This window comes from Ylistrum balloti, unplaced genomic scaffold (assembly GCF_031769215.1).
Source record: "Ylistrum balloti isolate Yb309-2 unplaced genomic scaffold, AGI_CSIRO_Ybal_v1 Utg371030, whole genome shotgun sequence".
NCBI lineage: Eukaryota > Metazoa > Mollusca > Bivalvia > Pectinida > Pectinidae > Ylistrum > Ylistrum balloti.
Window position 1 is genome coordinate 131,453 of NW_026782572.1, and position 13,003 is coordinate 144,455.

The 13,003-nt window shown below is 37.7% G+C and overlaps 1 protein-coding gene across 1 annotated transcript; it reads right to left on the reverse strand.

Annotated features, from left to right (window-relative positions):
• Positions 1 to 6,502: 6,502 nt before the first annotated feature.
• On the reverse strand, positions 6,503 to 10,444 carry LOC132560193 (zinc finger protein 664-like). The gene is made up of 2 exons (XM_060224847.1): positions 10,029 to 10,444; positions 6,503 to 8,613 (listed from the first exon to the last, which is right to left on the reverse strand). Exons 1-2 carry the CDS (start codon positions 10,357 to 10,359, stop codon positions 7,460 to 7,462), a joined length of 1,485 nt encoding a protein of 494 aa, XP_060080830.1. The 5' UTR covers positions 10,360 to 10,444; the 3' UTR covers positions 6,503 to 7,459.
• Between the last annotated feature and the right edge of the window lie 2,559 nt (positions 10,445 to 13,003).

Genomic DNA, 13,003 nt, shown 5'->3' on the forward strand with positions numbered 1-13,003 from the left:
TTGCTGGTGGAAATTGTGGTAACTCCAAGTAATGACCTAGGTAACCTCAGGTGAAGATCGGAGGTGTGTGGTTCAACATTCATGGTGGTTTGTGTTTCTCGTGACACTGATAAACAGATATGTCTGGTCTTGTGGATATGTCTTGGCCAAGACTTCATACCCCGATTGCTTTGGATGGTATGCAAAAGAACTCCTGTATGGCTTGAGATAGCTGCACCAAGGAAAACCCACATCAAAACTATCATTGCTGTTCATGATTTGGTAAAAAAACATGTTGTATTGCTGTTGTAACGTTAATAGATGAGGACATGCATTCGTGACCATTTGATTGGCACTGGAGATGAGCGGGTTTTTCCCTAGCTAGAGATTGGGACAGAGAAATCTCTGGAGTAGGAGATTTTTGATTGTCTAACCTGAAGCTTTGCCAATACTTAGTCTGGCTTTGCCAATACTTAGTCTGGCTTTGCCAACACTTAGTCTGGCTTTGCCAACACTTAGTCTGGCTTTGCCAACACTTAGTCTGGCTTTGCCAACACTTAGTCTGGCTTTGCCAATACTTAGTCTGGCTTTGCCAATGCTTAGTCTATAAAGAATCTCCTCCTTCTCTGTCCTACCCTAAAGGGAGGCAATTCTCCTTTTTCTACCCCTTTCCCCCCTTTAAAAGTAAATACTGTAAAATAAGAAATTTTAGTGCTCATTTAATATTAGAGATTTTTGTGTATAGCCATCAAAGTGCTGGAGATGTGCCTACAAAATTTTGATGATGTTTGAAATAGATCAACAAAAATTGGAAACACAATTTTTTAAAACCAAGAATTTGTAAAACATTCCAGTAAAACAATGTCTGATGGCTTGGACAGTCTGTTACTTTTACGACACATCTATTATTCATGTCGTCTCTAATGGCTTCATTAGGAGCTCTTTGTTTTGTGTGATGGTGTCATGGGCTCACACAGACCACGCAGCATGAGTAGGTTTCAGCCCTGAAAGTCTTAAGTCAATGTTAGTTATGTCAGTGTCACCCTTTGTCATTCTGCTAAGGGAATGAAAAACAATACATACTACTACCTGTGAGTTGTAATCATTTATTCAGCATCTTTGTTGACCCATACCGAAAAACAAGTGAACTGACACGTTATAAACATAACATCGTTAACAATTACACAAACCTGAAATGTCACTTCCTGTGCCTGCAGGCTGTTTTGTTGGGTTAAGATATCATTCCCTAGTTCAGAAGTGTGGATATTTCTATCTGTAGAAAACATTATCTGGTTTTGTCATACTAAAGGATAATTTCATGAACTGTGTGGAGTTAGATTGTATGAAGTTTGAGAGACACAGTGATGGATGGAGAGAAGGAGGGATGTAGAGAGATGGAATATTGAGGTGTGAAACAGTTGGTAGAAAGATGTTATATATATAGTTTTGTGGATGCATGTCAGAAGTTTAATGGAAAATGAAACAGAGGTTGACAATGCCTCTTTCTGAATTGAAATGGAAATTTTTAATTTTATGACTGATGTGATGAAAGTTGCATTTTTTTAAATATTAAACAGTAAAGTATGTAAAATGGCTGTAATGATGAAAATGAAGGAATATTTACCATTTGATATATCAAAACATTTTTAACTTATGATCTACTGAGATATTGTATAAGTGTTTTATCAAATTTTGTATGTAGAGATTGGATAAAGGAGTTGTGTACTACATAGAGGGATATATGACCCTGTGTAAGTTAAGGAGACAGTATGTTATGTGTGAATTCAAAAGCAAGACGTATAGAACTGTTTAATACATTGTGATGTAAATTTCTAGATGAGTTGATCTCTTGTATATATCTATTATTGTCCACTGATAATAATTTTCACAAACCTTTGTTCAAGGAATAAAAATTAGAAATTACAAGAAATATTTTCAGTGGGATATAGAAGCCTTTTTCCGGTAGATCCAGTGTTTACACTGGGTATTTCATGGACAGGGTCCCTTTTCAGTTTAACTAGGGTCCTCCCGATAGTATGAATGGACTTCCTGAAGTATGAATGGACTTCCTGAAGTATGAATGGACTTCCTGAAGTATGAATGGACTTCCTGAAATTAAGTTGTATTCAAAAGGCTCTAGGAACACCTTATGGATGGTGAATGAGGGTTGGAAGGGAGGGGGTGTATTGAAGGACAAAATGGCCAAACATGATTTTCCTTGACAGTGTGGATAGAACTCAAGGCAGTATCACTGTGTATATATATCAATGGCTACTATATATACAGCCAACATGGCCGAGAATTAATATGGTTCATACTTTCCTAAAAGTATGATATACTGATCTGGTGCCAGTTTTGATAAGTGAAACTATTGTTGGGCTTCACTTTGAAGCACAGCCGTAGTATATGTCTGCATAATATCTATTCCCGTAATTATTGTTTATGGGGATACATTAATGAATTAATAAACTTAATGTACACAGAATGTGATATCAATGGTATGGCAGTAAGAAGTATGATTATCACAAATGCTTCAACAATGTTTTTTAAAGATTCTTGCATGATGTCCTGTTTTACAGAAAACAGATTAATCTAGATTCATAATATAATGTTGGTACGTTACCAAAGTGTAAATGATTGTTACAATGAAATATCAATCTCATTTATTAAAGAAATCTCTGAAATTTCGATGTTGGTGATATATTTATGTTTGGTAAGTTGTGTAATAATTTATGTGCCAGTCTGTCTGTAGCACAGAAATCTGTTGAATAAAATGTTATACAGAACCAACTGATTGTAATCTGGATTTATTTATATATATATATATATATGTCAAGAGTTATCTCCTTTGAACATTTGTTATAGATTTTTTTTTTTTTTGGCAATTGTATATTTGTCCAAACATGACAGCTACAACAACCAAAAGTCATTAGAAGTCTCCAAAACAGGCTTCATTAGCATGGTCAGCCTTAGCAACCACTGATAAAAATCTGAGATGAACGGTTCAGTATTCCATATAGAGGATGATTTGGGATTTCTCAGGAAATTGAGAGAGGGACCAATCTGACTTTAGAAAGACACTTTACCCTAATTGATCTGGATGGAATTTGGAAATAGACTTAAGATTTAACCAATCAATTAACACTGAAGATATATGTTGTAATCATTACTGTGTCAACTTATCTTTATTTTTATAATAGTCCTTGTCTCATGAGATCAATGACACGCAGGTTCTACAGCTCTAGTGAAACTTCTCAGTCTCCTTTAGCTTACACTTTTAATGGGAAATAGTATCCTTTGACGGGGCTTGAAGTTCTCTAGGTTGATGCCTTAACGCAAGAAGTTACTCTACATCTCATAAGAGTGAAGAGTGTCGTACAGATACAAAACCACTAAACTACCATTACAGATACAGACATTGGTAACAAAAAATGAATCAAACTACAAAATACCTCCAAATCCCAATGATCATTTATTAAAATAAGCCCCCAAAAATTGAAGTCTGTTAAAAAAAAGTGATCTTTCCAACCAATCAAATATCTAAACTGAAAAAAATTGGTTTATTACCGGTACTAACTTTATTTTCAAGTCTCGAAGCAAAATAAATAAAATAAAAAATAAATAAATAAATATTATGATTGTCTTAAATTGCAGGACGAAAATTCATATTTTGTATCAGATAACCCAGGTAAAACAAGGGCTTGTGTCAGATAACCCTGGTAAACAAGGGCTTGTGTCAGATAACCCATGTAAAACAAGGGCTTGTGTCAGATAACCCTGGTAAACAAGGGCTTGTGTCAGATAACCCTGTTAAAACAAGGGCTTGTGTCAGATAACCCTGTTAAAACAAGGGCTTGTGTCAGATAACCCTGGTAAAACAAGGGCTTGTGTCAGATTACCCTGGTAAAACAAGGGCTTGTGTCAGATAACACTGGTAAAACAAGGGCTTGTGTCAGATTACCCTGGTAAAACAAGGGCTTGTGTCAGATAACCCTGTTAAAGCAAGGATTGTGTCAGATAACCCTGGTAAAACAAGGGGTTGTGTCAGATAACCCTGATAAAACAAGGGCTTGTGTCAGATCACCGAGGTAAAACAAGGGCTTTTGTCAGATTACCCTGGTAAACAAGGGCTTGTATCAGAATATCCTGGTAAACAAGGGCTTGTGTCAGATAACCCTGGTAAAACAAGGGCTTGTGTCAGATAACCCTGGTAAAACAAGGGCTTGTGTCAGATAACCCTGGTAAAACAAGGGCTTGTGTCAGATAACCCTGGTAAAACAAGGGCTTGTGTCAGATAACACTGGAAAAGCAAGGGTTTGTGTCAGATAACCCTGGTAAAACAAGGGCTTGTGTCAGATAACCCTGGTAAAACAAGGGCTTGTGTCAGATAACCCTGGTAAAGCAAGGGCTTGTGTCAGATAACCCTGTTAAAACAAGGGCTTGTGTCAGATAACCCTGTTAAAACAAGGGCTTGTGTCAGATAACCCTGGTAAAACAAGGGCTTGTGTCAGATTACTGGTAAAACAAGGGCCTGATAAAACAAGGGCTGTCAGATAACCCTGTTAAAGCAAGGATTGTGTCAGATAACCCTGTCAGATAACCCTGATAAAACAAGGGCTTTGTGTCAGAAAACACTGGTAAACAAGGGCTTGTATCAGAATATACTGGTAAACAAGGGCTTGTGTCAGATAACCCTGGTAAAACAAGGGCTTGTGTCAGATAACCCTGGTAAAACAAGGGCTTGTGTCAGATAACCCTGGTAAAAAACAAGGTAAACAAGGGCTTGTGTCAGATAACCCTGTTAAAGCAAGGATTGTGTCAGATAACCCTGGTAAAACCTTGTGTCAGATAACCCTGATAAAACAAGGGCTTGTGTCAGATCACCGAGGTAAAACAAGGGCTTTTGTCAGATTACCCTGGTAAACAAGGGCTTGTATCAGAATATCCTGGTAAACAAGGGCTTGTGTCAGATAACCCTGGTAAAACAAGGGCTTGTGTCAGATAACCCTGGTAAAACAAGGGCTTGTGTCAGATAACCCTGGTAAAACAAGGGCTTGTGTCAGATAACCCTGGTAAAACAAGGGCTTGTGTCAGATAACACTGGAAAAGCAAGGGTTTGTGTCAGATAACCCTGGTAAAACAAGGGCTTGTGTCAGATAACCCTGGTAAAACAAGGGCTTGTGTCAGATAACCCTGGTAAAGCAAGGGCTTGTGTCAGATAACACTGGAAAAACAAGGGCTTTTGTCAGATTACCCTGATAAAACAAGGGCTTTTTTCAGATTACCCTGGTAAAACAAGGGCTTTTGTCAGATAACACTGGTAAACAAGGGCTTGTATCAGAATATCCTGGTAAACAAGGGCTTGTGTCAGATAACCCTGGTAAAACAAGGGCTTTTGTCAGATTACCCAGGTAAAACAAGGGCTTGTGTCAGATAACCCTGGTAAAACAAGGCCTTTGTCAGATAACCCTGTTAAAACAAGGGCTTGTGTCAGATAACCCTGTTAAAACAAGGGCTTGTGTCAGATAACCCTGGTAAAACAAGGGCTTGTGTCAGATTACCCTGGTAAAACAAGGGCTTGTGTCAGATAACACTGGTAAACAAGGGCTTGTGTCAGATAACCCTGTTAAAGCAAGGATTGTGTCAGATAACCCTGGTAAAACAAGGGCTTGTGTCAGATAACCCTGATAAAACAAGGGCTTGTGTCAGATCACCGAGGTAAAACAAGGGCTTTTGTCAGATTACCCTGGTAAACAAGGGCTTGTATCAGAATATCCTGGTAAACAAGGGCTTGTGTCAGATTACCCAGGTAAAACAAGGGCTTGTGTCAGATTACCCGGTTAAGACAAGGATTGTGTCAGATAACCCTGGTAAAACAAGGCCTTTTGTCAGATAACCCTGGTAAAACAAGGACTTGTGTCAGATAACACTGGAAAAGCAAGGGCTTGTGTCAGATAACCCATGTAAAACAAGGGCTTGTGTCAGATTACCCATGTAAAACAAGGGCTTATGTCAGATTACCCAGGTAAAACAAGGGCTTTTGTCAGATTACCCAGGTAAAACAAGGGCTTGTGTCAGATAACCCTGGTAAACAAGGGCTTGTGTCAGATTACCCAGGTAAGACAAGGGCTTTTGTCAAGATTATCCTGGTAAAACAAGGGCTTTTGTCAGATTACCCAGGTAAAACAAGGGCTTTTGTCAGATTACCCAGGTAAAACAAGGGCTTTTGTCAGATTACCCAGGTAAAACAAGGGCTTGTGTCAGATAACCCTGGTAAACAAGGGCTTGTATTAGAATATCCTGGTAAACAAGGGCTTGTGTCAGATAACCCTGGTAAAACAAGGGCTTTTGTCAAAATTATCCTGGTAAAACAAGGGCTTTTGTCAGATTACCCAGGTAAAACAATGGCTTTTGTCAGATTACCCAGGTAAAACAAGGGCTTTTGTCAGATTACCCAGGCAAAACAAGGGCTTGTGTCAGATAACCCTGGTAAACAAGGGCTTGTATTAGAATATCCTGGTAAACAAGGGCTTGTGTCAGATAACCCTGGTAAAACAAGGGCTTTTGTCAGATTACCCAGGTAAAACAAGGGCTTGTGTCAGATAACCCTGGTAAAACAAGGGCTTTTGTCAAAATTATCCTGGTAAAACAAGGGCTTTTGTCAGATTACCCAGGTAAAACAATGGCTTTTGTCAGATTACCCAGGTAAAACAAGGGCTTTTGTCAGATTACCCAGGCAAAACAAGGGCTTGTGTCAGATAACCCTGGTAAACAAGGGCTTGTATTAGAATATCCTGGTAAACAAGGGCTTGTGTCAGATAACCCTGGTAAACAAGGGCTTGTGTCAGATAACCCTGGTAAAACAAGGGCTTGTGTCAGATAACCCTGGTAAAACAAGGGCTTTTGTCAGATTACCCAGGTAAAACAAGGGCTTTTGTCAGATTACCCTGGTAAAACAAGGGCTTTTGTCAGATTACCCAGGTAAGACAAAGGCTTGTGTCAAATTACCCTGGTCAAACAAGGGCTTGTGTCAGATTATCCTGGTAAAAGGGGGCTCGAGACAGATTACCCTGGTTCATGTATGGCTTGTCACATGCCTTTCCTGTGGGTCACTAGCTAAATATACACATCATGTCTGTGTGTCACATAATTGTATGAATGACTAGCCATATACAGCTGGTGTTATACAGCTATCACATGATCTTATAGTGTGCATGGTTTACTGTATACTGAAGCATGACTCACTTTCTCTGTTCTGTCTGAGGTAAAATTGAGTCTATACTGTACTGTCAGGGTTTACTGTATAATGAAGCATGACTCACTGTCTCTGTTTTGTCTGAGGTAAAATTGAGTCTGGGTCAACTGTACTGTAAGGGTTTACTGTATACTGAAACATGACTCGCTTTCTTTGTTTTGTCTGAGGTAAAATTGAGTCTGGGTAGACTGTGCTGTCAGGGTTTACTGTAAACTGAAACACGACTCATTTTATCTGTTTTGTCCGAGGTAAAATTGAGTCTGGGTACCCTAGTTCCTTTGTATCAATTTCCCCAGTATAAGATACATGCTTCAGTAAATGACTCTGTAGGTTCCCAGCCTGAATAAAACTATCGCCACAAAACCCACAATTGTAAGGCTTTTCACCCGTGTGTGTCATCCTATGTGCCCTCAAACCACTCGTCTCACTAAAGGCTTTCCCACATATGTCACATAAGTAAGGTTTTTCACCTGTGTGAATACGAATATGTTTCTTAACTGACCCGGATTCACTAAATTCTTTTCCACAGATATTACATTTGAATGGTTTTTCACCTGTGTGTACCCTTTTGTGTTTCTTCACAGAGCCTATCTCGCTGAAACCTTTTCCACAAATATCACAATGGAAAGGTTTTTCTCCAGTATGGACTCGGATATGTTTCTGTAAATTTCCAGCACTGGTTGACCCCTTCCCACAAATTGTACACTTGAATGGTTTCTCAGCTGTCTTTGTATGTGTTTTCTTGTGATTTCTAACATGTCCTATTTGTCCAAAATGTCTCCCACATATATCACAGGGGAATGGTTTTTCACCCGTATGAGTCCTTTTGTGGTTCTGTAGAGTTCCTTGGTCTCCAAATTCTTTATCACATATATCACATTTGTATGGCCTGTCTCCGGTATGTATAAGTGTGTGTCTTCGTAAAGAAACAGCTTGATTGAAGGCTTTACCACAGAGGTCACACTTGTGGGGACGTTCATCTCTGTGGGACTTCATATGTACCTTCAAAATTTTATCAGTTTTTAATTTTTTGCCACATAATTCACAAGTATGACTGCTGCTATGCATAAGGACATGTTTTCTATAGTACACCGCTATAGTAAAACCCTTGCCACACACATCACAAATATAAGTCTTTTCCTTGTGGGATCTCATATGATTGACCAAACTTCTAGATGAAGTATACTCTGTCAAACACACCTCACATTTATGTCGATATTCTATTTTGTGTATTCTGAAATGGATTTGTAATTTCTGTTTTGTATTGAAACACTCCTTGCAGTTTTTACATTGATAGGATTTATCGAGCGTGCTGGTGTCTGAAGACACACAGATGTCGTCCGTGCTGTCACCTGTAGATGTATCGTGGTCCACCTCACCTGTAATAAGAAGATAACAGTTTGGAATTAGTCTCCATGAATTCTAATGGTCCTATAAATTGTTTGCTGGTCCACTGGATTTTTTCACTCTGTGGACAGCCAGGGTCATTTTGAGGTGGGGTCTCTTTGAAGTAGGAAGTGGATACTTCACTGAACAAGATATGAGAGGACCGTTGCAAGCCATCCTGGGCAATTAGAGCAAAGCACTATATAAGTGTCATGCTTAAGGACACAACCATGTCAGTACAGATCAGTCCCTCTCTCAGCTTCCTTAAAAGTACAAACCACCATGGGAAGGTATCAAACCATTCACCTTGAATCTTCACTTGAGGTTTTGTAAGCCAAACCCTCTACAGACTGAGTCACTGCTGCCCCCTCTAACAGTCTTGACACATGGTGAGGAAAAGACAGAACATACATGTAGAAAAGTTTTCAAATTTATCACCCTGAAGCACTCAAATATTTAAAAATCTGAATAATTTTGAAGTGGAAATACAGTTGTCTCAAAAAGAATAAGGGGCCAGGACAGTTCAGTCAAAAGAGCACCAACACTTCAAAGAAGATCCAAGGTTTGGGTTTCTTAGTTGTACTTGTGTCCTTCTGCATGACACTTTATATAAGTTATCCCAATAACATTTTTTATGGAATTAGATGGGCCTACTGCATGTTGTTCAGTCAGGTAGCCACCGACTTCAGGAACATGCTGCCTCAAAATTACCTGTTGATGGTGTATAACCCAGCCAAACTATATGCAACAAACCAATCATTCTGAATTAAAAATTCCGCAACAAGCTCGCCCATCTCCCTACTTTGATCACTAGTTATGAAGTTTGGTACATGTAGGGACCAAGTTCCTGATTTATAGTCTAGACTTTCATATTTCAAACAGATATTCTTTGAGAAATATTTTCCATAGTTACACAGATATTATTTCCCTACATTTACAAATTTCTAGTTGTACACAAACATGTATGTTTCTCTATGTTTAGAAGAATTTGTCTTCTTGGAATTTCCTGATGATGGAAAGCGAAACAACATTTTAATCATAATAAGAAAATTTCATTTGCCAAACTTGTTCACGTTGTTATTAAGTCTCGTAGACAGTTTTGGATATACATGTATGCTAGAATGAATTATGGTAGGTAAGGGATATTTCTCAGAATTTGTGTTGTATATATCAAGTACTATTTCCAATTGAAGTTATAAAAATAAATCAATACTGAAGATGTTTTGAATGATTACAAATTCCCCTGACAAAAATATCAGTCAAATATCCACCATATATCTGCCATTTTCCTACACAATATGTCTAATTCTGAGGACATGAAGGACATTATTTTGACAGGTTCACAACTGTAACATATACCCTGGTAATATGTGCCTTTGGTTGGGTGTGAGATGACAATATATATTACCATTACTGTATTGAGTAGTCTCTGGATACCGACTCCTCTGATCAATATCATCAGTAGAAGTATTTGGAGAATCTGACGAGTTATATATGTACATCTGTGGATTGTTGATGTCATTGGAGCTTGAAGATGATAAATTTTCTGGAACATCGTCTTCCTGTTTGATGTGATGATACATGCTGTGCATAACACTCTTGTCCCCGACTGGGTGTTTGTCTTCCATTTCAGATTGTTCCTCCGTCTTTGTTTGGTTCTCTACCCTTGAATCAACCTCCGCCTCCGTTTGGACCTCCATTTTGATTGGTCGAAATTCAATGCTGGTTTTGTAATCCATCCTTGATCAGCCCTGAATCTTAGATCATTTTCTATCTTAGGAAAGATTTTGGGGATCAGTCATCTTGGTTTTGTCAATCCATCTTGATTCTGAAATAAACAAATCATATAGTCAGCCATTATACATTTTCCACAAGTAAATAGGGATTGAATCTGTGATCTCCTGCTTGCTAGTCTTATGCTCAACTACTTGACCTAACAAGATTTTTCAAACCAAGTGGTATATTGTTACTAATCAATCAATTAATCAATTAACCAATAAAAAAAATCTCAAAATTCAAGGAATTACAGTGATGCAATCAGGGGCAATGATACATTGTATATCAATTATTTCAAATCTCTACTTTTTTCCCAAACACTGTCTCAAAATTGTATTTATATTGACAATAACATACAATCTGATAACTGTTCTACAGCTTCCCTTGTCACATTGTTGTGCATTGTATATTTTTTGAAGGATCTGAAAAACAAAACGGCCAACTGTCATCTTGGATTTAGACTTGTTAATGCCTGAGAAGCAGAGACATGAGTATGGACCCTTCTCACATTTTATTTATAAGTTCCTGTTGGTCCGTAGCTTTGTACTAAGCATTTTGAGACTGGATCAAAAAACATCTTCAGATACCAAATACAGATCACAGGATGTCCAATGGATGCAAAGATCCTTTTTTTTAATCTAAAATATCTGAAAATATAGCTTAAGATATCACTAATATGATATTAGTATAATATTAATAAGCAGATTGTCCTGAAAGTGATAGGTAATTACTTTTCACAGACATGTACACATAAACAAGCTCAGTGCTCTAAGCTTATGATTAAGAAATTAGCCTCGTCCTTTAGTACATGTGAACAACAGCAGTGACCTATACACAGTACTGATACTGATACCTGATCTCAACCTAAACCAACTGAACACACGTCACAATATAACAACATCTTAATGCTGTCAGGGCAATGCAATATTGGCTTAAAGCTAATGCGATGTAGATCACTGGTATTTAGGCGCCAACAGTTGAAGACGCATGTACAAAATTACAAAAAAGTTGAGAACTTACGCAAGCTCTAGATATGTTATAAACGTGGTGATTTCAATTTTCCTACTGTGAACTTTCTATTTCTGGAGAGCATCCTTGAATCTCCAACCTATGGTTTGAACATGTCACAGTTGATTCGATATTTAAGGACCTGTTTCAATCAACACAATTTTTATGCAAGATGTCAACTTATAACACTGGGAATAAAAAAAGATGGAGATGATGGGGATGTTTTACGATCAACACAAAGACCTCACTGGGAAATATCATATTTTATTGTGCGATATCAAGTGACATGAATTACTTGGATGGACTAAGATGTTAGACATCCTCAAGAAAACAAACAACATTTACCCTTCTAAACTTTTCTGGCCTTATTTTGTCTCCATGTAGGCTTTTCTTTTGTTCATAGTTTGCCCTAGTTTTATTGAAACTGAATTTGGATTACGATGCTGTTTTCTTGTGACGTTGATATTTTCTTGTTTTTCTGTTTCTGTTTTCATTGGTCTCACGTTTGGTCAATAGAAATTCCAACATGCCTGATACAGATAGGGTTATATCCTTGGCACATTGGTTTGGGACCCCTTAAGAACCATTTTCTGCTAGCATACATACATTAATTCAAATACGTTCATACCATAGGATTTATTTAAAAACTGATCAGTGAAACACCTGTATTTTTTCTCCAAAAGATATCTGCAAATCCAACCTCAACTTTGTTCATCTGAAATGATCAACATGTGACTGCAAATCTGTTTCTGATGACCCCCCCAAAAAACTAAGAGATGTTTAAAATAGCTTACAGTGACCACCGAAGTGTAAATGTTTTACATAAAATTATAATATGAACAGGAATGACATTCTGAGGATGCAAAAAAAAAAAAACAAAACAAAATAAAATAATGGTGTGAAAATGGTGGATATTTGTGTTGATGGTGCATCTTTCCAAAATGGTTGGATTCAATTTTTTATTATTTTTTTTTTTTATATTTTTTTTCTTCTTTTTTATAACACAAATTATTTGAATGAAGTTAATTTTTCATCTGTCTCTTTACAATTTGCTAGTTAATTCAAACTAGAAATGAGTCATCGAAAGTGATAACTTAGAAATTATAATTTTTTTTCGATATAAAACGTCCTTGTTTGGACTTTCATAACCAAAAAATTGCAGAAAGGTGTGGCCTATAAATATTCCTGATCGATTTTTATTCACTGGGATGGCGACAAAAAGATACTGGTGGATGGTTTTAATCACAAATTTTCATTCTTTCTGGAAGACTAACAGTTTATAGCAATCAAAATTATCCAGGTGCGATGTCAAGCAGGTCAATAGTTCAAGTGATAAGATTCGACAAATTGGCCGTTCCGAAATACATAACGGTCCGAAACCGATGTCTCGACAAGTACGAAGAGACTAATGTTCGTGTGTGAAGATCAATGAAAATACACATCCCTGTCAAGTGCCTTGCCAAGGAATCGATCCGGTGTGGTAATCGACCACCAGTGCTATCAGCTGAGCCAAGGAAGCATGCTCTGTACAAGTCACACTGACCCGCCCCTTTTACAGACACCTGTAAACTTCTTACAAGCGTGTATCCAATCTGTGAA

Coding starts and splice junctions, on each gene's coding strand:
- LOC132560193 (XM_060224847.1), bottom strand. CDS start 10,359: ATGGATTACAAAACCAGCATTGAATTTCGACCAATCAAAATGGAGGTC. Junction 8,614..10,028: donor GACTACTCAATACAGTAATG/GTAATATATATT, acceptor TTCTTATTACAG/GTGAGGTGGACCACGATACA.